Source organism: Neophocaena asiaeorientalis, unplaced genomic scaffold (genome assembly GCF_003031525.2).
Source record: "Neophocaena asiaeorientalis asiaeorientalis breed wild unplaced genomic scaffold, Neophocaena_asiaeorientalis_V1.1 scaffold399, whole genome shotgun sequence".
NCBI lineage: Eukaryota > Metazoa > Chordata > Mammalia > Artiodactyla > Phocoenidae > Neophocaena > Neophocaena asiaeorientalis.
The window spans coordinates 3,582,642-3,609,917 of NW_020173964.1; the positions used below are offsets into that span (position 1 = coordinate 3,582,642).

Genomic DNA, 27,276 nt, shown 5'->3' on the forward strand with positions numbered 1-27,276 from the left:
ATAAAAAAAGAAAAAAAAAAAAAAAAAAAAGACTAAATATTTCTTATACATGTCCATTTTAATTCAGTTTTAATGCAAGGGGTATAAATAGAGTGCTTACTATATGCCCAATATTAGCCTACCAAAACCAGGCTCAACGATGAGGGAAGCATGTGGATAAAGAAGTAAAGATAAGGGTAAAAATAATGTACTTTTAAGTCGATGCTATTTTAAGTGTCAGTAAGAAACAGGTGACTACATCAAGCAAGTAAGGTAGTACTAGGCTACAGAGTTTTAATTACATACTACAGTAAAGACTTTGAATCTTATCCTTTAGGTCTCAGTGTTCACTAATTTTTAAGAAAGAAAGACATATAAAAAAAAAAAAGAAACATACGAAAATTTGGGGGAGTAAAAACCCTTGAAGATGATTTTCTTGGGGCATATTTGTCAGAATCACTGCTTTAAAAAATGGTGGGGCACTGTAGGTGTTTCAGCAATGAGTACTGTGATGAAAGTGATATTGAGGAAAACCATACTTAAAGGCCTATGGCGAGCATTGGTGGGATAAAGGACAGGAGGCAATGTATAATCTTGAGACATGGATTTTATAGTGAGACAGATGTAGGTTCAACTCCCAGCTCTAGCTACTTATTAGTTATTTGACTTTGAGCAAATTACAACCTATTAATACCTTAATTTATTCATAGGTAAAATGGGAATGATAATTCCTATCTTAAAGAGCTGTGATGAGAATTAATGAAATGATTAAATACATATAAATAATACTAAAATGAATACAAGAGCTTTGGTCTGTCACTGTTTATTACAGTAATGATAATTACAAAATCATCTGGCAATCCAATTAAACCAAGCATAATTAAAATCTGAATCACAAAATTAAATCATTCTTTAACTCTAGTTGTAACTGATTTTTAAAAATGCCAGATTAAAAAAAAAAACTATCTCAAATCATCTCAGAAGTTGCAAATATTACGGACCACTAATCATTTTATGAATTGGTTCAATGAACACTTACTGAATGTGTACCATGTAAAACATGCGGTGCTATGTATAACAGGAGATTAAAAAATGAGTGAGATATAGACCCTAATCTCTTTTATAATTCAGAACAAAGGGCAAATTAAGAGTTTTACCTGACTAACTCGATTTACTTCCTCCTCTTCTTCCTCAGCTTCCTCTCCAAATGAAAGTAAACTAAAATTTCTGATCAGAAATAAAGAAAAAAAAAAAAAAAGGAAAAAAGAATTAAAGAAAGAAAATTTAGGAAGAAAAAGTTAAACAAAACTTATAAATATCCTACTTTCAAAGCAATAGAACCATTAAATACACTAAGTCAAGCATGACAGAAATAATTAAAGCTTTTTATATTTACCAAAACTGGTGAGCAAAATGGGGATTTCTAAAAAACTAATAAACATATAACTCTTAGAGTACTACAAATGGGAAGCAATTTATCTAGTGTCTGCCAAAACAATCTTAATATTTTAAAATTAATAAGTTAAACAAAATTGTCAAAAAAAGCAATAAATTTAGCTAACCAAATGGTACATGGGAAGAAAAATCAAGTTTGTCTTTTTTGAGCCTTCAAATTAATATATCACAAGGAAGATAAATAATAAGTTATTAAAACTCTCCTTTCAAATATTGGAAAAATAAAAGATTTGGCCACAAAAGAGGAATTTCATTTCAAAACTTAGATATAATCAATAACTACCACATCATCCCTATTATATTTGCTATGAATTATAAACAAAAACATCCAACTTTTGGGCTTGTTATCAAGATAAATCACAGTTATGGAATATTATATCTGAATATAGTGACAGTGACCTTTCACCAATAAATTAGTTAAAATAAATAATTAAAAATAAAAGGAAATCAAATATAAAGCTGTATAAGAAGTTATTTTGCCACAAGATATCAACTGCTTATTAAAGTGTCTCGCTCATATGTGACAGTTTAATAATAGCAACTTAACTTACTTACATTGTAGGATATCAAGAAAAGAAATGAATATATATTAAATACCTACACTATTGGGTGTTTTCAAATTCCCCTTCTCATTTAATCTTCATTATAACCAGGTGTTGTATTATAAATCTCCATTTTATAAGATGGGGAAACTGAAGCTCAGAAAGATTAATAAACTTTGCTTCTTATAACTGGGGTAGGCAGTATTATACTTAAAACTGTCTGACTCTAACACTTATAAGTACAATAAAATCCCTAATATGATGCTACAGTTCAGTAAAAAAGTTGAAATCCAACTCTCTGATATCTATTTTAATAAAATAGACAAAATAATGTAAAGAATATTGTTCACAAATTACTGAAATTTATTAAAAGAAGAAATTTCTATTTTTAGAAAACTATCCTTAGGAAATAATACAGAAACAGTTCTATGTTTAAATATATTTATAATAAGATTATTTTAATAGCACCAAAAAATAAGAGTGAAAAGTTAAATAATGTAACTAGGTGGTCATTATATCCTTCATACTTCACTTTCCAAGTTCTTTATCCTGAGCATATATTAATGGAAAAACAAGTAAAAAACAAAAAAAAATTTCTCAATAACTCATTTACATAAATAAGTCTTGTAGTGATCATAAATATTTACCTACTTTTTAACACAGATTTCATATGGACATCTCAGACAATACTTATTTACCTTAAGTTTTTAAAGTTATATATTGTATTTGAATATAAGAAATGTACATTTAGAAAAACACACACACAACATAATTTAGATAGTACCTCTTGGTCCAAACTGACCTCCCCCTCACTACTAAACAATTGTTACTAAAGGAAATAAAGTGAACTAAATGAATCAGTGTTGCTTTTCAAGCTGAGGAGAAAATCTTTCTACTCTGATTATTACTTTGTGCCTCTGGGTTTCAACTTCTTTACTTCCTCCTCTGGTTTCTCTTTTTTTGGCTTTTTTATTTCTCTTGGAATGATGTCATCAAAAGGATTAAACAAAACCTATGGAAAGAAATGTTTTGAAAACATGATTCAATTTTATAAAATTTCACAAAAACTTAAAACCAATATTTAATTATGTTGCCATTAGTGTCTATAATTTTTCCTCACATAACCACTACAAGCATAATGATATATACTTCCACTTACATGGCCTCACTGGATTCTCCCAGTAATCCAATATGCTATTAAGTAAAAGGTATTTTATCCCTATTTTACAAAAGGGAAAAATATTCAAGAAAACATAACACATAGTAAGAGAGACAAACTCAGGTATTTTGACTCCAAATCAAATGCTCTAAGGTCCTTGTTTCCTCAATGAAGAATCACTCTTAAATTACCTAAGATATCACTTCACTGGGCTAAATAAACCTAATTCATCCAGCTTTCCATTATGAGTCCAGTATTACACTCATTGGATCACCAGCTGAAGTTTTATCTTTGAATTTGAAATCTTCAATTAAAAAAATTCTTAATCAGAAACTGTGACTAAATTACAGAGATAAAGTCTAAGTAGTGATGTTAATTTCATCTGATAATTTAACAATACAAATAATCAATTTCTCTTAAGTGATAATTTAAGTAATGTATCTCATAATAATCATGCTCCTACCTCACAACATTTTATTTTGTGTGGATTACGTGGTCTTTCTTCATCATCAATGTCTACTTCTGTCAGTCGCAGCATGTTATATACTGTATCCCCTGTAATCTAACAAATAAAAAAGAAAATTTAATTGAAAAATAGTAAATTCATTCTTTGAAATAAGGGAGGACTTTTGAAAATATTTTTTAAATAACTGAAAGGGAATTTCATATTGTTATGTAAGAGTATATGCATTAAATAGTATAAAAAAGCAACATCATCCTAAGGGGAAAAGGCATTGATGAAGTTTAATCCCTCAGTAAGATTTCTGAGAAATTTCCAATATATATTTAATGTCAGTTTTTATTAAAAATATAATGCCAAATAACCTCCTTCTGAATGACTACTTTTTGTTCAAACATTATAAACAAATTTACACTTTAGAATAGGGTAGAACAAGCAAATAACAATGACAATGTGGTAAGTGCTCTGCAGACATTATTAAAGGCATTCTCCAAAGAGATAAAGTTAATTGTTTTTAGAGGTCGTCCCATGTCTGCTAGAGTGGCCTAAATACATATTTCAGGGAATCCTATACAGAACATCCAATGATTCCACTTTTGGTTTGTTTTACTTTTAGTAAGGTTACGAAAGAGTAATATAACCCAGATAACTTCTAAGCCCTGGAAGTTATATCAAATAAAAGAGAAATGGAATTTTTAAAAAAGACATTATCTCGTTTAATCCTCAAAACCTCCTAAAAGTAGGTACTATCATTATCTTGCTTTTCCAGATAAGAAAATTGCGGTTCAAAGAAGTTATACAGCCGACAATGACAGCCATTCTGACTTGTAACCACTATGCTATACATTGTCTCTAATGTGTAAGTTATATAACATCAATTGTAAACAGTGGTGCAGAATGGCAACATAAATCTCATTTTATTATATACTTATTTTTTGTAAATAATAGGAAGGAAAATCTGTGAACATCAGACAACCTGTGTTGGAGTGGCTCAAATGCGCCAATGCATATTTCTTAATCCACGTTAAGTATTAAGCAACAATACTGTATTGCATGTTTTTGGCATGACTCCTCTTATTCAACATTTCTCAAAAGTTCTAAAATAATACCAGTTTTCCAGTTGTGCTAAGTGTGTTCTTTCCCTTTTCATCTTTTGTCTAGGATGGGGGAAACCATTCTTATTGAACCAGCAGAGGGAGCTGATGCACTAGTGATGTCTAACACGCCTAAGACTTAATAAAACTATCTGGGAAAATACTGGAATATTTATGAAAAGGGAGAAGCATGAGAAAAAAAAATCTTCAGAATCCCTTTTAAAGAAAACTATTGAAAATTCTATGGAAATGATAATCTCTGATATGATGTTAAATGTAAGCAGGATTAAATAGGTATTGTTCAAAGTAATATTTCAGGTAAAAAGTTTTAATGTTGGGACTTCCCTGGTGGAGCAGTGGTTAAGAATCCACTTGCCAATGCAGGGGACATGGGTTCGATCCCGGGTCCAGGAAGATCCCACAGGTCGTGGAGCAACTAAGCCTATGTGCCCCAACTACTGAGCCTGTGCTCTAGAACCCGCGAGCCACAACTACTGAAGCCACTGCGCGTCCGGAGCCTGTGCTCCGCAACGGGAGAGGCCACAACAGTGGGAGGCCCGCGTACAAAAAAAAAAAAAAAAAAAAAAAAAGTTTTAATGTTAACACAAGTTCCACTTTAAACTGAAGGGAATTCATCATTAACAAAATAAACTGTAAACTACTAAATGTTATTACCTAGGTGTCTTTCTAAAAATTTTAAAACAGTATCAGCTGAGTGACGTAATAGTTAATAATACCATTAATACAATTTTAGAAAACAGAAAAATTTAAAGTTAAAACCAATGACTTGTTTGAAAAACACACACAAAAATTCAGGTGGTTCCTCATAGTTTATTATAACAGGAATATACAGTATTCCATCATTTTTAGAAATAATAAATAAATATCCTAGGGAATATTTTTATGAAGGCAGCTCTTAGATAAGTTGATCATATATATCATAGAAGCTTAAGATAACTGGATACGAACCTTTCCAAAGATGGTGTGCTTATTGTTAAGTTCATCTGCTCGACCCAGTGTAAAGAAAAACTGACTGCCATTATCATGAGGACCAGCATTTGCCATGGCAACCAGTCCTCTCCGATTAAAACGCAACCGTGAGTGGAATTCATCCTGAAGCATTAAAAAAAAAAAAGATTTAGTGAATGTCCTCAGTTATAAGGCCCTTCATATTTCAGCTAACAAGCAAGGTCCCATACAATTTCTAACCAAAAATGCTGAAGTTTTATTTAACTGATTTTCATATATAATCAAATCCAATATCTACGGTTCCTTCAATTCTATTAAACTTCACTAGCCTGTAAGTATCTTCTAAATATACTCAGCCACAAATTTAGCCTATTTTGTGGAAAGCTTACTACTTACACAGAGAAAGGGTACTCAAGTGGAATGGATTTCTGAGTCATTTCCCTATTCTTCTCATCCCTCAAAGCCATCTAAGCTTTTAGACCCTTCTATTTTTTTTCTCCAGGATAACTACTTTTGAATCATTACAGAGTCTTCAACTATTCCCTTCCTGACCCCATTCTAAATGTCATGAAACAATTGTTTTCTTCTTATTTTTTAATTCAAGGAATCTAGTATGATTATGTTATGTGCTTCACTGTGTTTTTTAAAGTCCTAAGTTGAATCTTCTCTGAACTGGCACTGGTCCCACTTGACAGTTTTCGAAAGAGCAGGAGCAAGCCATTCTAAGGTGGTTTTCTTGCTAGGGTAGGGTTACATAACATATACATTAGTCTCTTAGTTAATAGAAGACCTGATACTAGACTCATTTATAATACAGCCATGTTATGTAATCAATGTTTTTCAGAAAGGAAGTTCTGTTTCCTTAATAAATTCATCTCAAGGGATTTGAACTCAAAGGATCATAACTCTGGATACTGTATTAAAAATGACCTAATTGAAAAACTTACCAAGATATCTGTATCATTTGAATATAATGAGCAAAAATCTCAATTTAGAAAGGAATTGTCACAAAGAGCTATTCTGTTAAACCAAATAATAGAATAAAGGAATGCTTCCTACCAGATGGAGGCTCTAAAATAATGAGATATCTCAATTTTGTAAAATATAAAATAGTCTAACAGTGACATTTGAGACTCTTTTATAACCATTTCACATGCTCTAAGGCCACTATCATATGAAAATTAAAGCAAACAGTTCAAGTATTTTTCTCAAGAATCATACAGTAACCCAGTATAAAATTAAAGGAAATTCCAGATACTCTATCTTATTAGTATAAATTTGAAGTTTTTAAAAATTCACATATTTTAAGAGCTATTGATGCTTACTCATTAAAAGAACATAATATTGATACCATCAGATTAATAAATAACCCTGCTTTTAGCTTTTACTTGAACCCCCTGTTATCCTTTATATCTTAATTATGACATTAACTCTTTTTTTCTTTTTAGATCTATGTTGGCAGTTAACAAAACACTGACCTATTCTTGATTAAAAGCCACACCTCTTCTAACTTTTATGTTGCTTCTTCCTTCTGTTTCCCCTTCTGACTTCTTGTTACAGAATGCATTTTGTGTTATAGAGGTCTATTGTGTACAATTTAAAATGAATTCTGCTATGGACTGAATTGTGTCCTCTCATAGTTCATATGTTGAAGCGCTAACCTACAATGTGACTGTACTGGAGATAGGGCCCATAAGAAGATGAAAAAGGTTAAATGACTTCACAAGAGTGAAGTCCTAATCCAGTAGGGCTAGTGCCCTTAATAGAAGAGGAAGAAACACCAGGATGTTCTCTCCCCACCATGTGAAGACACAGCAAGAAGGCAGCCATTTGTAAGCCAGGAAGAGAAGCTTCACAGAACTGTATGCTAGCACCTTGATCTTGGACTTCCTAGCCTCCAGAACTGTGAGAAATAAATTCCTATTGTTTAAACCACCCAGTCAGAGGTATTTTGTTATAGCAGTTCAAGCAGATTAATATAAATTCTATACAGTGTTAAATAAAATGTTTTAAAATAGGATGGCATATGCAATGTTCTAGAAATGTTTTACACATACAAAGTTGCCGAGATCAGATACAGTCAGATATCAGGAAATCTGTTATATAGTCTTTTTTTCTGACTCACATTTTCCTCACTACCACCTTTAGCTCCATCTGAATTCAATCTAGCGTAAAACGTTGTGACAAGACAACTTAGAAAGAATGCTTGATGGGGTAAGTGTTGCTCTTATTCTGTATAATCCTAAATATATGATAGACCCGATTTTGTGCACTAATGTAAAATGCATTTTCTTCTATGGGGCACAATCATTTTTGATTAAGCAATCCAAGCTGACTTGAAAATAGATAAAAAATATTCAGTCTCACCTTGAATGGGGCTCCATAGATAGACTCTCCACCAGTCCCTGTACCAGTAGGATCTCCCCCTTGGACTATAAAACCAGGTACAACTCTATGAAATATGGTGTTGTCATAATATGCTGGAAGAAAATAAAAAGAATTTATCATTCTTTTTCTGATTTTTCATTGTTAGTGTAAAGAACTGCAACAGATTTCTGTATGTTAATCTTGTATCCTGCTACCTTGCTGAAATTGTTTATCAGTTCTAATAGTTTTTGTGTGGTGTCTAAGTTTTCTATATAGAGTATCATGTCATCTTCATATAATGACAATTTTACCTCTTCCCTTCCAATTTGGATACCTTTTATTGCTTTTTCTTGTCTAAATGCTATGGCTAGGACTTCCAATACTATGTTGAATAGAAGTGGTGAGAGTGGGCATGCTTGTCTGGTTCCAGATTTTAGCAAGAAAGCGTTCAGTTTTTCACCACTGAGTATTATGTTGGCTGTGGGTTTGTCATAAATAGCTTTTATTATGGTGAGATATGTTCACTTCATACCCACTTTGGTGAGAGTTTTTATCATGAATGGATCCTGAATTTTATCAAATGCTTTTTCTGCATTTATTGAGATGATCATGTGGTTTTTGTTTTTTCTTTTGTTGACAAAACAATCCCTTTTAAAATCACATAAAAAAATAAAATAAAATATGTAGGAATAAACCTGACCAAGGAGGTGAAAGACCTATATGCTGAGAACTATGAAACATTGATAAAGGAAACTGAAAATGATTCAAAGAAATGGAAAGATATCCCATGCTCTTAGACTGGAACAATTAATATTGTTAAAATGACCATACTACCCAAAGCAATCTACATATTTAATGTGATCCCTATAAATTACCTATGACATTTTTCATGGAACTAGAGCTAATAATCCTAAAATTTATATGGAACCACAAAAGACCCAGAATTGCCAAGCAATCCTGAGGAAAAAGAACAAGGCTGGAGGCATAACTCTCCAAGACTTCAGACAATACTACAGAACCACAGCAATCAACACAGTGTGGTATTGGCCCAAAAACAGATATATGGATCAAGAGAAAGGAATAGAGGGCACACACCTATGGTCAATTGATCTTCAACAAAGGAGGCAAAAATACACAACAGAGAAAAGACAGTCTCTTCAACAAGTGGTATTGGGAAAGTTGGACAGCTGCATGTAAATCAATGAACTTAGAATACTCCCTCACACCAAACACAAATACAAACTCAAAATGGCTTAAAGACTTAAATGGAAGACATGACACCATAAGACTCCTGGAAGAGAACATAAGCAAAACATTCTCTGACATAAATCATAGCAATGCTTTCTTAGGTCAGTCTCCCAAAACAAAAGAAATAAAAGCAAAAGTAAACAAATGGGACCTAATCAAACTTACAAGCTTTTGCACAGCAAAGGAAACCATATACAAAGTGAAAAGACAATCTACAGGATGGGAGAAAATATTTGCAAAACATGAGAATGACAGGGATTAATATCAACAATATACAAACAGCTCAATATAAACAAACAAACAAACAACCCAATCAAAAATGGGCAGAAGATGTAAATAGACATTTCTCCAAAGAAGACATACAGATGGCTAACAGGCACATAAAAAGTTGCTCAACATCACTAGTAATTAGAGAAATGCAAATCAAAACTATAATGAGGTATCACCTCACACCAGTCAGAATGGCCATCATGAAAAAGTCTACAAATAATAAATGCTGAAGAGGTGTGGAAAAAAGGGAACCCTCCTACACTGTTGGTGGGAATGTAAATTGGTGCAGCCACTATGGAGAACAGTATGGAGGTTCCTTAAAATAACTTAAAATAGAGTTACCATATGATCCAGCAATTCCACTCCTGGGCATATATCCAGAAAAGACAAAAACTGAAATTTGAAAAGATACATGCACCCCATTGTTCATACGGCATTATTTACAATAGCCAAGACATGGAAGCAACCTAAGTGTCCATCAACAGCTGAACGGATAAAGAAGATGTGGTATATATATATATGTGTGTGTATATATATATATATATATATATATATATATACACACACATATATATATATATATTAGCCATAAAAAGGAATGAAATAATGCCATTGGCAGCAACATGAATGGACTAGAGATTATCATATAAAATGAAGTAAGTCAGAGAAAGACAAATATCATATGATATCACTTATATGTGGAATCTAAAAAATGATACAAATGAACTTAATTACAAAACAGAAAGAGACTCACAGACATAGAAAACATAGAAAACAAACTTATGGTTACCAAAGGAGAAAGGAGTGGGGAGGGATAAAACAGGAGTTTGGGATTAACAGATACACACTACTATATATATAAAATAGATAAACAACAAGGACCAATGTATAGCACAGAAAACTATATCTTGCAATAACCTATAATGGAAAAAAATCTGAAAGAGAATATCTATCTACCTATATCTATATATATATCTTAATTACTTTGTTGTACACCTGAAACTAATACAACATTGTAAATCAACCATACTTTAATAAAAGAAAAATTTATCAATGCCTAAAACTAAGTGTATCTATAGTTATCAGAGTAAATACAACTAGTCACAAGATTTTTTCCCCCAGAACGTTAAATAGGCTCCTAAACCAAAATCTTTTCTTCCATATTATAAAATATCTACTCAAGGGGTTTCCCTGGTGGCGCAGTGGTTGAGAGTCCGCCTGCCGATGCAGGGGACGCCGGTTCGTGCCCCGGTCCGGGAAGATCTCACATGCCACGGAGCGGCTGGGCCCGTGAGCCATGGCCGCTGAGCCTGCGCGTCCGGAGCCTGTGCTCCGCAGCGGGAGAGGCCACAACAGTGAGAGGCCCGCGTACTGCAAAAAAAAAAAAAAAAAAAAAAAAATCTACTCAAAACAGAACAATTTCTATAGAAACCATGGTAGTGGTTGTTTCGTATCTACTTTCAGGATTCTCTTAAACTCTGGATTACAGTTTTCAAAATAAAAATTGGAGAGTTTTGGTATAGATCTGTGGTTCTCAACTGCGGTGAGGAGAAGCAGCAATTTTTTCCCTAGGGGACACTTGTCAATGTCTAGAAATATTTGGTTTTCACACATGGGAGATGTTACTGGCATCTAGTAGGTAGAGGCCAGGGATACTGGTAAACATCCTACAAAGCACAGGAAGCCCCTACAACAAAGAATTATTGGCTCAAAATGTCAACAGTCCTGGAGATTGAGAAACCCTCATAGAGATAAATACCTTATTTCCTAATTCTTCCTCTTCTCCCCATAGAAAATTAACTTATACAAACAACATACAAACCCAAGATATATCAAAATTACTCACTGATTATAGGTCTAGCACCATCAATGCACCGTCCTCAAGAAATTTTCAATAAATAAATTAACACAATACATGAGTCCAATTAGACTCTCAGTAAGTTTGCTAAATGAAGAAAATTACTTATATTTATATATAAATATATTAATGGGAAGCTATAAACATACAAGAGAGATCATATGTGATCTCCTAATTATTGAGTTGGATTCAGTTATTGAGCATAGTCATAATTTAATCACATGCTGAGGAATGCAAAGCAAAGAGAAAGAGCATAGTTCACTAAAGTCTTTACTGAGCTGCAGAACTTCTGGACACCAGATTTCTTATCAAAGAGGATGATAAATGTCTTCATTAATTAAATAATTTTGAGTTGAGTTGAGTCTTCTATTACTTGAAACTGAACCAACCCAACTCATTCAATGACAGATACTTATCAAGTGCCTACTGTGGGCCAGACACTGTAATGATACAATTACTGACATAATTCATAAAACACCAATTGCATGAGTACTTTGTGATACTTTATTAGTCAAAACATGACTATGGTTTATCATAATTCATGAAGTACTATACTATAATACTGTGGCTTGCAGGCACCCTCATAATTATTTACATTTGCAAGCTATAACTGGAAATAAAACCCACATTTTAAAAAATGTAATCTGTAATCTTAACATAGGATGGATTGGAAGAAGCAGAAAGGAAGATTAATGGATTTTTTTCAATCGCTTCTCCCAGTGAAGAGCTGTTAGGCTATGTTCACAAGAACTCCCCAGTACAGACAAGTTCTCCTTGGTTACAAACCAGAAACTATAAAACTCAAGAAGTCTACAAGTATTTCTCCTGTATCCCTAAGTAACCATTTACTCTGATTAAAAATGTATATAGCAGTCAGGAATTCTGAGCCTTGCCTCTTGTTAGCTGTGCAACCTTAAACTCAATTTTCTTTCTTTTTTTTTTCTTTTCTTTCCTCTCTCTTTTTTTAAATTGAGATATAATTGACACATAACATTACACTAGTTTCAGATGTACAACATAGTGATTCAATATTTGTATATATTGTGAAATGTTCACGGACAATAAAACTAGTTAACATCCATCACCATACATAGTTACAAAATTATTTTTCTTGTGATGAGAACTTTTAAGATCTACTGTCTTAGCAACTTCCCAATATGCAACACAGTATTATTAACTACAGTCATCATACTGCACATGTAATTTTCTCATTATAAAACTAATAATATAAATTCACTCACAGTGCTGTTCTGAAGATTAAATAAGATAATGTGGAGGCAACCTTTAAATTTTCAAGGTCAAAACAAATGTGAGGTCAGACTTTAATATTTTCACTTAAATTCTACAAATCCATACTCAAATTTGCATACTTACCTGAGTCTGTATCAAAAAATAAAAATAATCCTTTATGCCCATAATATGCAATCAAGTTTTTTTATTATTTTTTAAATTTTATTTTATTTATTTTTTTATACAGCAGGTTCTTATTAGTCATCAGTGTATACATGTCATTCCCAATCTCCCAATTCATCACACCACCACCACCACCCACCACTGCTTTCCCCCGCTTGGTGTCCATACGTTTGTTCTCTACATCTGTGTCTCAATTTCTGCCCTGCAAACGGGTTCATCTGTACCATTTTTCTAGGTTCCACATATATGCGTTAATATGCGATATTTGTTTTTCTCTTTCTGACTTACTTTGCTATGACAGTCTCTGTGACAGATTCATCCACATCTCTACACATGACCCAATTTCGTTCCTTTTTATGGCTGAGTAATATTCCAATGTATATATGTACCACATCTTCTTTACCCATTCATCTGTCAATGGGCATTTAGGTTGCTTCCATGACCTAGCTATTGTAAATAGTGCATGCAATCAACAGTTTTTGAGCACATGATCAGATTTACTTTTTCAAAGGATCACTTAAACTCCATAATGGAGAACTGATTGGAAGTAACAAGGTTGAGCGAGAGAGAGAGAGCAACTGTTGTCCTAAGAGTCAAGACCTGACTATGGCTTATTTTGAGAGGCACAGATTCAAGAATTCTCTAGGAAGCAGGATCTATAAGGCTCAGAGATCTATTAGATATGAGGGAAGGGGGACATGAAAGAGGTCTTTATTACTTGTGCTTTCAAATTTTAAAATTACCCATCTTATTTTTTTTTCCTATTTCCTAACAAGTATTTCAGTGATGTTGGATTTTAACTTTAAGCTTTCCTTTATTTTCCTAATTATATTCTTGTTGGATAAATGAAATTATTATACTACTACATATATTGGGTAGAAATTTTCTATAATTTCTCTACACCTTAAATTTTGTACTCTATTGTGCCTAGAATTGCAAATTTCCAAATAATTTCCATATCCATTATTTCCAGTTCCTTGTAATTTATTAATAATCACTGTTGAACTATGCATTTATAGTTACAGCTTACCATGTGCTTAAAAGATCTTCCTGCTTGCAATAATGTTTGACGTCCTTCTTAAATGTTTATGCATCATTCCCATAAGTATTTTGAAGGGGTTTTATTATCTCATTATGTGTGTTCATAATATCCTCCTGAATTTTCTCCAGTATTGAAAAAAAGAAATTTACATGTACCTCAAATAGGAAATGAAGTTTCTATTCGGATGCCATGAGTCTGCTATTTGTCATTATGTTTTTTATTTCTGGCTGTACAATGTATGGGTATCATGACATATTTTGACTAATTATATTTCTGCCCAAGTATTAATACACACAGGAATATATATTTGCATTTTAAAGTCATATATATCTGGTTCTTCTAGAATTTTGTTTTGTGTTTAATTTTGTAAATATTACCATTAATAACTTTTTATTTAAATCTCCTTTGTGAGCTCTCTATTTTAGCCTCTTGGGTTTTTTTAAACAAACATTTTAGTTTTGTAAGATATTTCTTTAAATCTCTTACTATATACTTACGTTTGTAACTTCTAAAAAATTATTAAAATTCTTGTTAAAGGAGGAAGGCGATAAAAGATAACTGATGAAGCACGGACATTCAGGAGACAGGGCTGAGGTAAAATTTCACAGGAGTTAATAGTCACATAAAGTATAAAAATTTGGATTTTCTTATCTACTTCTCTTTCTGCTCCCCACTTTGTTTTTCAGACCTAAAATTCTTCTCCTTCCTCATTCTTCAGAAGAACTAACAACATTTTCAAAGATAACAAGCTTCCCTTTCCTTCTCTTCTTTTTTAACCTACTTTTTAAACTTACAATTTTTTAAAATTTTCACTCATTTTTAAATGTTTACCTATCTATCCTACAAAGACCTGAAATCCAAGGTTAAGTCTGTGTAACTGTAAATGTTTTGTTTTCATAAAAACTAAAAACTCCCCCCAGACACAGAAAGACAAATACTGTATATTCCTACTTATATGTGGAATCTAAAGAAGTTCAACTCATAGAAACAGAGAGTAGAATGGTGGTGGCCACAGGCTGGAGGTGATGGGGGAAATGGGAAGATGTTGGTCAAAAAGATACAAATTTTCAGTTATAAGATGAATAAATTCTGGGGATCCAATGCACAACATGGTGATCTTAGTTAATAATACTGTATTGTATACTAGAAATTTGTACATCTCATGTTCTTACCACATACACTCACACAAAAAGGTAACTATGTGAGGTGGCAGATATGTTACTTAACTTGATTGTGGTAATCATTTCACAATGTATACATATATTAAGTCACCACATTGTACACCTTTAAAAAAATCATGTTGTATAATCTAAATATATACAATTTCTGTCAATCATACCTCAGTAAAGCTGGAAAAAAAATACTAAGAATTTCCCTTTAACTGTGAACACCATTTTAGTTAAGAGCAGTATCTGAGGCTGTGCTCCCACTTGCTCATTTTTATTTATTTGCTTTTTAATTTTGGAAATCATGTCCTTTTTTTAAAATATTGATATGACCATTACAAGATCTAGAAATATCATCACTTGTTTAAATCATACAATCAGAGAATTAAAATGAGGTTCTCTGAATTAAAATTTTAAAACCTTGACTTTATTCATTTAGGAGCTTTATTAGTTTTCTCAGGCTTCTTGTTAGCCTTTGCAATAATAATTCTATTTCTCACCTATTCAATTAAAAGAATTGTTCTAATTATTTTTTCTTATTATTTTTCTGTTCTTTTTTCTTTCTTATTGTATTCTCATAAATAGGGAAATAATTTTTTAATGTTGTAATTGTTTCATCATCACCTAACTTAAGAACCTTATTTCTTCTTTCATTGTTATATTATATCCAGATGTTTTCTGTTTCTTCCATTCACCTGGTCATGGATTATAATTTACCATTTATTCTTTCTAATGTTTTTGTACTTTCACTCTTCTGTAAAATTTGAGCTTTTGATTCCTCAAAACTTCTTTCCAGAAACAAGTCTTACTTTTCAGTGTCTACTGTGTTTCTCGGCTCTGTTGACAGTTATTTGAGGCTTCTCTGACTGAACTGCCTGTCTGATTCAATTTCCTTCCTGCCTGCCATAGCAATTATTAATAATGGTCTTTACAGATGTCTTCTTTTCTCTTTTTCTTTTTTGTCAGCTCGATTTATTTTTTGTTTTGGAGAGGCGGTTGTTTTTGTTTTGGTCTGGGTGGTTTTATTCCTTAAATCTTCCCCTGGTAATTTTGCTTGTTTAGTTATCTATTTGGAGAACTCTCACTGTACCATACTACTGGTTATTTTGTATGCTCTTTCACATCTTGCTTTTGACTCAAAGTGCTGTTTTCTTATACCTTGAACTTCATTACTCAAATCTAAGAGTTACTAGTGACATTGATAATACCATCACTGAAAGCTAGCTGGAAGGCTTTGTGGAGAAAGTAGAATTTTGAATAGACATTAAAAAGTGGTGGAATTCCCTGGCGGTCCAGTGGTTAGGACTCAAGTGCTTTCACTGCTGGGGCCCAGGGTTCAGTCCCTGGTGGGGGAACTAAGATCCTACAAGTCAGACCGTGTAGCCAAAAAGAAAAAAAAAAGTGACTTGAGTAGAAAAAGAAGAGAAGGGAAAGTATTCCAAAAAGGCGAGGGAGGATATGAGAAGATTCAGGATATGAAGGAGGTATGAGTGGAAATGGGAAAGAACTGCTCAGGAAATAAAGATAATAGTCAACTGAAACCATGTGGTTATATGCAATGAAAAATAAAGTTGGAAAGCAAGGAAGCTAAGCTGCCTGAGGATTCAAATACCAGATGAATAAATGTGAGGGTAAAGAGATCGAAGATGAGAAAATGCAAGACCAGGTAAAAGGCAATTACAATCACGTTGGTGACAGTCAAGGCAGTCTGAGGAAGAAACTGGTAAATTTGGTTTTCATCAGTTTAGTTGTAGCTGACAGTAGAAGATTTGAGTAGAAAAGTCCACTAGGCAATTAGATATATAAATTAGAGCTCAAAAGAGGAGAAATGGCTGGAATTCTATATTTGACAGTCACTTGGTTGGAAGTAACAATTGAAGAGTAAAGACAATAGAGAACTAAAGGCAATCTTAGGGAATACCCATATTTAGAGGATGAAAGAAAGAAGTGAAAACAGCCAAGGAGATCAAAAAAGATCAAAGTATTATTTGCTGAGATAAATATCTCTGTTAAAGACATAAAGATTAAAAAAAAAAAGATATAGAGATTTATTGGGGGGAAGGATTTTTATCTCCTCTCTCCATTTCCTGACACACAGCTCAAGATGGTATCATTTATATCTACTCCCAGCATCCATTACCACTATTTAACACCAGTCTTCAATGTTATGGAAAAATACACTGCAGTTTATTTTATTTTATTTTTATTTATTTTTGGCCACACCGTGTGGCATGTGAGATCTTAGTTCCCTGACCACGGATTGCACCCATGCCCCCTGCAGTGGGGGCACAGAGTCTTAACCACTGGACCACCAGGGAAGTCCCTGCAGTTTATTTTTAAATTAACAAAATTTCTCCTACAGAATAAAATTCAAGAATTATGATTACCTTCCAAACAAAGCTGAATGAAATTTCTGCAAGCTTTAGGAGCTTCTTTTGACCACAACTCTATGTCAATATCTCCAGCTGTAGTTTTCAATAAAACCTGTAGAAAGCATACAAAACCACTATGTTAATTATCATTTTGCTTAATGATGAGTTGATTGGCTGCTCAACTTAAAGTATTCACTACTGAATTTTAAAATAAAAATTAGAAACTTTGCTTGGTTTTTGTTATACTCAAAAAATTTCAAATATTCAGTACAAGTCACTGTACATTTATACCTTTCAAATACCATTTTCAGAAATAATTTTGGCTTTAAGAAAAAATAGCATATATGTTTTTGAATCACAGAAAAAACCTCATTCATTTAAAAATCAGTAATATAAACTTGTTTTAATTTAAAAAGTGTTCTACAGCATTTCTTCCAATAAAATTGGTGTAGCAAATTAAGAAATTAAAGAACAATCCCATGAAATTACAGCACTGTAGGACAATTTTACAATTACCTTTCAACATATAAACACTCTACTTTTTCATTCAAAATCACGCCATTCCTAACTTACAAAGGAACATTCTTAATCTAATTCTGGGTTGTATAATACTAAAATGGTGTGCCTTAAAATTACCATCTACGGTAAATGGAATCCTTTGATAGCCTTCTTTCCATAGCTCATGAAGGCAGTTACTCCTTGGTGCAACCAGCCATCTTGCAGCAACCAAAATCCCTACTGAGCCCACAGGAGGAGACAACTCATAACAGTCTTATTAATAACCACAAATAACCAAAAAGAACGGAAAGCTCTAAATTTGAACACTGTGGCACAGCTAGAATCCAACTTCTCTAGTATCACTCCCCACACACACCCGCCCCACAGTGTGCCAAAGTAGATCAGTGTCAATCTGTGATCAATGGTCAATGATATATGACCATCACCATCACTTTTGCTATAATTGCCTTTCAGTTTCTGTTTCAGAAGCTCAAATTAATTGCCATAATTTATGTAACATTGATGAATTTATTGTATCTTTTTGGGGTTTTACTGGCTACATAGTTCTCTTACAATTATGCTCCATGGGAGTGGAAGAGGTGAAAATATCTATACTGTGGTAGATTTTAAAATGGTTCTTAACCCTTAAAGAAATATAAAAGAACTAAAAATGCAAATGTGCATGATTTTCTCAATCCATTACACTTCCTCTACAAAAAGAAGGGACATTTGTTGAGTGCCTTCCAGGTGTTAGCTTCTGTGCCACTTTACATATCCTACCTCATTTAATCCTCACCTACAAGATAGGTATCATTACTCCTATTATACTTATGAAGAAACAGACTCAGATAAAGTAAATTTATCCAGGGTCTCATGGTGAACAATTTAAGCCAAAGGCTGTCTGCTGCAAAGCCCATGCCTTTTCTATCTCCCTGTACTGCCTCCACAAAGTTCACCATAAATTCCACACTATACTGTAAAAACAGCCCATCAAGCTCTAGGGCCCTGCCACATGTCACAAAATAAATCCCCAAGTTACTCTGGCCACAACTGATTTGAGTAGAGAAAAGTGCCTAAGTCAAAAGCATTCATATATTGGTTGGACATGAGAAAGGCCTTCTAACTTGGCTTGGCATGAAACAACACCCAAAAGAAATTCTCCATATTGAATGGTGACACACCAATCCAAGTGGATTCTCATTCTCCTGGAAAATATACATGTGGGATGCAAAATGAGAGGCTGAGTAACTCCCTCTACCTCAGATTGTATTATCTAAAACAACACTGTGTAACACGTTTTGATTTTCCACAAGGCCTGATATATATCCCAATCTTAGAAGTACAGTATACATAACAAATGTCCTTCCTACCTCATTATCCCCTTGTATACTTGAAATAAAGTTCTATTGTTAAAGAGAACCTAGACAAGATTCCATATTTCCTATCCCCTGGCAACCACTAATCTACTCTCTGTCTCTATGGATTTGCCTATTGAACATTTCATATTCAAGCATACCTCTGAGATATTGCAGGTTTGGTTCCAGACCATTACAGTGAAATGAATATTGCAATAAAGTGAGTCACATAAAGTTTTTGGTTTCTCAGTGCATATAGAAGTTATGTTTACTCTATATTGTAGTCTATTAAGTATGCAATGGCATTATGTCTAAAAAGACAATGTGCAAACCTTAATTTTAAAATACTTTATTACTAAAAACTGCCAATCCTCATGTGAGCCTTTAGCAAGTCATAATCTTTTCCCTGGTGGAGGTTTTAAAATATTGCAAGAATTACCAAAATGTGACACAGAGACACAAAGTGAGCAAATGCTATTGGAAAAATGATGCCAAGAGACTTGCTCTTGTATGTATAAGTGAATCACTTTGCTGTATACCTGAAACTAACACAACGTTGTAAATCAACAATACTTCAATTAAAAATACAACTGAACAACCAATGGATCACTGAAGAAATCAAAGGAGAAATTAAAAAATACCTAGGGACAGAAATACCACATACCAAACCTTATGGGATGCAACAAAAGGGGAAGCAACCTAAATATCCATCGACAGAGGAATGGATAAAGAAGATTTGGTACATATATACAATGGAATATTACTCAGCCATAAAAAGGAACGAAATAGTGCCATTTGTAGAGACATGGGTGGACCTAGAGATTGTCATACAGAGTGAAGAAAGTCAGAAAGAGAAAAACAAGTATTGTATAATATTGCTTACATGTGGAATCTAGAAAAATGGTAGAGATGAATGTATTTGCAAAGCAGAAATAGAGTCACAGATGTAAAGAACAAACTTATGGTCACCAAGGTGGGGAGGAGTGGGTGGGATGAACTGGGAGACTGGGATTGACATATATACACTACTATGTGTAAAACAGATAACTAATAAGAACCTACTGTATAGCACAGGGAACTCTACTCAATGCTCTGTGGTGACCTAAATGGGAAGGAAATCTAAAAAAGAGTGGATATATGTATATATATAACTGATTCAGTTTGCTGCACAGCAGAAACTAACACAACATTGTAAAGCAACTATACTCCAATAAAAATTAATTTTAAAAAAAGAAATACCACACACCAAACCTTATGCAATGCAACAAAAGTGTTTCTAAGAGAGAAGGTCATAGCAATACAGGCCAATCTCAAGAAACAAGAAAATCTAAAACAATCTAACTTTACACATAAATGAACTAGAAAAAGAAGAACAAGTGAATCCCAAAGTCAGTAGAAGGAAGGAAATAATAATAAATGAAAAGAGACTAAAAAACAATAGAAAAGATCAATAAAACTAATAAAAAACTAAGAGCTAGTTCTTTGCAAAGATAAACAAAACTGACAAACCTTTAGCCACACTCATGAAGAAAAAAAAAGAGAGGACTCCAATGAATAAAATCAGAAATGTAAGAGAAGTTACAACTGATACCACTGATACCACTCAAACACAGAGGAGCAAAGAGACACTCTGAACAATTATATGCCAACAAATTGGACCACCTAGAAAAAACAGATAAATTCCTAGAAACATACAATCTCCCAAGACTGAATCATGACAAAATAGAAAATCTGAAGAGACCAATTACTAGTAAGGAGATTGAATCAGTAATCAAAAGCTCCCAACAAACAAAAGTACAGGACTAGATGGCTTCACTGATAAATTCTACCAAACATTCAAGAAAGATTTAATACCTATCCGTCTCAAACTCATTTTACAAAGCCAGCATTACCCTGATAACAAAACCAAAGACGCCACAAAAAAAGAAAGTTACAGGCCAATATCCCTGACAAACATACATGCAAAAATTCTCAATAAAACATTAGCAAATCAAATGCAACAATACATTAAAAGGATCACACAGGATGATCAAGTGGGATTTACCCCAGGGAGGCAACAGTGGCTCAAAATCCACAAATCAACCAATGTATAACACCACATTAACAAAATGAAAGATAAAAATCATATGATCATCTCAATAGATGCAGAAAAAGCTTTGGAAAAAATTCAACATCCATTTATGATAAAAAGTCTCAACAAAGTGGGTATAGAAGGAATGTACTTCAATGTGATTAATGTGATATATGACAAACCCACAGCTAGTATCATACTCAATGGTGAAAAGCTAAAAGCTTTTCCTCCAAGATCAGGGACAAGACAAGGGTGCCCACTCTACCCACCTTTATTCAACATAGTACCAGTAGTCCTAGCCACAGCAATTAGGCAGGACAAAGAAATAAAAGGCATCAAAATTGGAAAGGAAGAAGTAAACTGTCACTATTTGCAGTTGACATGATACTATATAGAAAACCCTAAAGACTCCAGCAAAAAACTGTTAGAACTAATAAATGAATTCAGTTAAATTGCAGGACACAAAATTAATATACAAAAATCTACTGCATTTCTATACAGTAATAATAAACTATCAGAATGAGAAATCAAGAAAAGAATCCCATTTACAACTGCATCAAAAAAAAAAGAAAAACCCCAAAAACAAAAAACCTAGGAATAAATTTAACCAGGAGGCAAATGATCTTTAAAAATTAAGACATAGATGAAAATATAAGACATAGATGAAAAAACTGAAAAAGACACAAAATAAGTGGAAAGATATTTTGTGCTCATGGATTGAAAGAATATTGTTAAAATGTCCATACTACCCAAAACAATCGATAGATTCAGTGCAATCCCTATCAAAATTCCAATGGCATTTTTCACAGAACCAGAACAAATAATCCTAAACTTTGTATGGAACCACAAAAGACCCCAATTGGTCAAAGCAATCTTGAGAAAGAATAACAAAGCCAGAGGTACCATGCTCCCTGATTTCAAACTATATTACAAAGCTATAGTAATCAAAACAGTACGGTATTGGTATAAAAAAACACATAGATCAATGGAACAGAATAGAAAGCTCAGAAATAAACCCACACATACACAGTTAATTAATTTACAACTAAGGAGGCAAGAATACACAATGGGGATAGGAGAGTCTCTTCAATAAACTATGCTAGGAAAGCTGGACAGATGCAAGTAAAAGAGTGAAACTGGACCACTATCTTACACCATATATAAAAATAAACTCAAAATGGATTCAAGACTTGAATATAAAACCTGAAACCATAAATATTCTAGAAGAAAAGATAGGCAGTAAGCTCCTTGACACTGGTCTTAGCAATTTTTTTTTTTTTGTATCTGATCCAAAGGCAAGGGAAACAAAAGGAAAAATAAACAAATGGGACTACATCAAACTAAAAAGCTTCTGCACAGCAAAGGAAACCATCAATGAAATGAAAATACAACCTACTGAATGGGAGAAGATATTTGCAAATTATATATCTGATAAAGGGTTACTATCCAAAATATAAAAAGAACTTATACAACTAAGTAACATAAAAACAATCTGATTAAAAAAGGGGTATAAGGATCTGAATAGACATTTTCCCAAAGACATACAGACGGGCAATAGGCACATGAAAAGATGCTCAACACCACTAATCATCAGATAAATGCAAATCAGAACCACAATGAGGTATCACCTCACACCCAACAGAATGGCTATTATTAAAAAGATAAGAAATAACAAGTGTCGGCAAAGATGTGGAAAAAAGGGAACCCCTGTGTACTGTTGGTGGGAATATAAACTGGTGCAGCTACTATGGAAAACAGTGTGGAGGTTCCTCAGAAAATTAAAAATGAACTACTGTACTAACCAGCAATTCCACTTCTGGGTATTTATCCGAAGAAAATGAAAACACTAACTAGAAAAGATATATGTGCCCCTCTGTTCACTGCAGCATTATTCACAATAGCCAACATACGGAAACAACTTAAGTGTCCATTGATGGATGAATATAAAGAAGATACACACTAGAATACCACTCAGCCATAAAAATGAAAGGATGAGCTTTGACAGGGCGAGAAAGAGTCATGGACATATACACACTAACAAACGTAGTAAGGTAGATAGCTAGTGGGAAGCAGCCGCATGGCACAGGGATATTAGCTCGGTGCTTTGTGACAGCCTGGAGGGGTGGGATAGGGAGAGTGGGAGGGAGGGAGACGCAAGAGGGAAGACATATGGGAACATATGTATATGTATAACTGATTCACTTTGTTATAAAGCAGAAACTAACACACCATTGTAAAGCAATTATACCCCAATAAAGATGTTAAAAAAAAAAGAGTGGGGGAAGGAGAGTCAGGGATAGATGAGAGCAGATGGTGCCTGGGCTGGGGCAGGAAGGATGAGGACGACTTTAATGGCAAAGAGACATTCCAGGCAGGTGCAGAAAGTAGATGCTGTCACAGCGGGTCATAAGCCGCCTAAGTCCTCTGATGCATCAAATGTTGTATCTCTGTGGGCCTCAGCTTCCTCTTCTGTAAAGTGGGAATTATGATAGAACATAACTCATAGGATTACTGCGAGGATTAAATGGTCTGATGTAAGTAAAGCACTTGCAATGATTCCTGGTGTATGGTAAGAACCCAGTAAATACTAGCTATTATTTTGCTATTTGTTCTTATTGATTGTTGTTGCTGTTATAGTATATGCCAGGCACTGTGCTGGGTCCCAGGGAGGCAGAGGTGGATGAGCCAGTCTGGGTCCTCGAAGGTTCACAGCCCAGCTGGGGAATCAGACACATTTACAGAGCAGTAATCACGCTGTACACTCACACAGTGCTTGCTTACTATGCGCTGCTTTGAGCACTTCACACATTTCGTGTGTGTGTGTGTGTGTGTGTGTGTGTGTAAACTTTAATTAAAATATAATGCAAATTAATAAAAGCCCACAAATCATAAATATTTTTCATCTATTATTAATCTTCACAACAACACTATCAGGTAGATTTTATTTTTTTTTAGGTGGAAGCGTTTCGAATTTTAAAATATTTTAAATTGTGATAATATACAAATAACATAAAATTTACCATTGTAACCAAAAAAAAAAAAAACAAAACAAAATGAAAGGAATACTGCCATGTGCCACAACATGGATGGAGCTTGAGAGTATTATGCTAAATAAGTCAGACAGAGAAAGACAAATACCGCATGATTTCACTTACATATGGACTCTAAAACACAAAACAAACAAACAAAACAAAACAAAACCTAGACTCTTAGATACAGAGAATAGACAAATGGTTGCCAGAGGAGAGAAGGAGTGGAAGTAGGTGGGAGGTGAGTGGGTAGAATGGGTGAAGGGGATCAAGAGGTACAAACTTCCAGTTAAAAAATAAATAAGTCACGGGCATGAAATGTACAGCATGGAGAATACAGTCAATAACATAGTATTAACTTTATATGCTGACAAGTGGTAACTAGACTTATTGTGGTGACCATTTTGCAATGTATTCAAACGTCAAATCATTATATTGTAACACAAAACTAATATAATAGTGTATGTCACATATACTTCAATTAAAAACAACAGGGATAATAATATCCTCATAGGTTCGTTGTAAGGACAAAATGAGTTATTATACACAGACTGCTTAGAACAGTACCTGACAAATAGTAAATGCTCAAAATATGATAGCTATTATTGTTGTAAATATTATTCTTATAAAATTTTTTGACCACAGGAAACTTATTCCCAGTAAAAAGAACGCATATATGGTTGGGCCACCTTGTTTACCAAGTTTTCTTAATCTTTTAAGAAGATTAACTACTGAATTAAAAAAAAAGGCACATGGCTCCTCCTTTGGCCATGCATTCCCATTAGCCATAACTACTATGTCAAGCATCAGTGGCTCTTTTTCTTAAAGCTTACAAGTAAGACAATACTTTGATAATAAAATGTCTCTTAAGAATAAATACATGGGTTAATATAAAATTCAGATTAAATCATCATAATATGTGGAAATTTCATTTTCAGTAGATAAGAAAACTTCTGTCAAGGGTTACATTTCTGTGCCTCATCCTCAAAGGCCAGAGTTATAACATAACACAGCATATTTACAGACTACTGCCAGGGGTTAACCACCGGTATAATGTGTCAATTACTTCCCAAGTTGATACTATACTCTTTGAAGAGAGAAATTTTGTCCCACATATTTGGAATATCTCTGAATCCTTTCAGTACCTAATGTAGCATTAGACAGTACAGCCACTAAACAAACATTTCATTAAGGAAACTTTTTATTACATCTGCTTTAAATTCCTTCCAGGCCAAAATTCTTGCCATGCTCTCTATGGTACAAAATTTTGAAGCCTCAATGTCTTCAATCAGTCTTATTATGCTGGAAAAAGTCCCAAACTTGTTTTGAAGGAAAACTTGGGCTATGCCTCATATTCTCCCTCAGCCCAATTCTGTTCAGAAGGACAATATTCACCACAGTTTGCATACACTTATTTGCATGATTATTTCACCACGGTATATTTCACTCAACTTACTCTCTGATAATAGGGACAATGCTGGTTTTCCTTTCCATTGTGTCCCTAAAACCTAGCATAGAGCCTGGCCTATGCTAGGTGCTCAGTAAATATTTGTTGAATGAAAGATTTCTGTTCAGGCATATATCTTTGTTAAAGCTTCTCATCTTTATGACCATGTTGAATCTTCCTCCAGAGTAAAACAAATAAGTCTGCCCTTGACAGTAGAAGTATAACCTCAAACTCACTGATGCTTTGTACTTCTCAGAAGTTAAGAGAAATACAGTATTAATTCATCCACCCATTCATTCAGTACATATTTGAACTGCTGCTACCATGTGTCAAGCACCATTCTAGATGTCTGTCTCTGCCCTCATAATGCTCATTCCATGGGCGAGAGTAGTGGAGGACGATACAACAATAAAAAATAAGTACTGAAAAAGAAAAAAAGTACTGGAGAAAAAACTAAAGAGGTTAAGGAGGCCAGGGAATGCTGGAATGCAGGATACGAATGAGGTTTGCTGTATTATAGAGAGTTGATAGGAAAGCCCTCTCTGCTAAAATGCCATTTGAGCAGGCTAGAGTATACTACAGAAAGGAAAAACAAGTGTGAGCTTCCTGCCTAGCAGGATGGGCAATGTATTCTATCTCTACCAGTGTTTATCAACTGGGGGTGATATCACTCTCAAGAAACATTTGGAAGTAAGAGATAGATATTCTGGGTTTTCACAATGATGTAGGGTAGGAGTGAGGAGGGGGAAAAGTGCAAACAGCAGAACTGAAAGAATTGCTCTGCCCAAAAAACCCACTAAAATGTTTGCTGGGGGTATCATTTACAGCATTTTTGCTTTTGTTTTCAAACTGCTCTCACTGTATTACAAAATGTAAATAAACAAGATTGCAACATAATTGTATCTGATACAAATTCAGTTTATCCTAATTCACCTCTATGCTTTCATTCTCATTTTATTTTCTCCATTACGCTGGTTCATCATATTTTGTGTGTGATACAGACTAGGTCCCAGTTCAAGAATTCAAGTGATACTTATTACATTATTGACTGCCTCATACTGCATATAAACACTTTGAATAGGAATTGACATACCTTGACCATCAAAATCAATCAGGAAATTATTCTCTCATTCTAATGTGGGAACATTTTCCATTCCCCACTTTCTCTGACAAAGACCAGCTCAAATGGCACTTCATCCATGAAGCCTTTCCCTACTTTCCCAGTTGCTAACTTCTCAGTACTACCAAAGCAATATGCTCTTCTCTCCATTAGAACGCCTACCAAACATATAAGGTTTTTCTTTACCTGCCTGCCTCTCAAACTAAACCATTAGCTCTTCTAGGGCAACAACTAGGTTTTATCCATCCATCTTTATATCCCCAGCACCTGGTGCCTAGTAGGCATTCAATAAAGGATTGTAGAACAAATGGAGAAAAGGCGATCTCCAAATTAAGCAAAAAAAAAAAAAAAAAAAAAAAAAA

At 33.8% G+C, this 27,276-nt stretch overlaps 1 protein-coding gene across 1 annotated transcript in view; it reads right to left on the bottom strand.

The window, feature by feature from the left end:
* The window catches only part of CWC27 (CWC27 spliceosome associated cyclophilin), a 220,447-nt gene that overhangs the window by 192,571 nt on the left and 600 nt on the right, over positions 1-27,276 (bottom strand). The window contains exons 2-7 of the mRNA XM_024753101.1: positions 17,410-17,506; positions 8,026-8,138; positions 5,659-5,802; positions 3,599-3,697; positions 2,885-2,988; positions 1,137-1,206 (exon numbers count right to left, since the gene is read on the bottom strand). Coding sequence (XP_024608869.1) covers positions 1,137-1,206; positions 2,885-2,988; positions 3,599-3,697; positions 5,659-5,802; positions 8,026-8,138; positions 17,410-17,506 — 627 coding nt within the window. The remainder of the gene's footprint in view (positions 1-1,136; positions 1,207-2,884; positions 2,989-3,598; positions 3,698-5,658; positions 5,803-8,025; positions 8,139-17,409; positions 17,507-27,276) is intronic.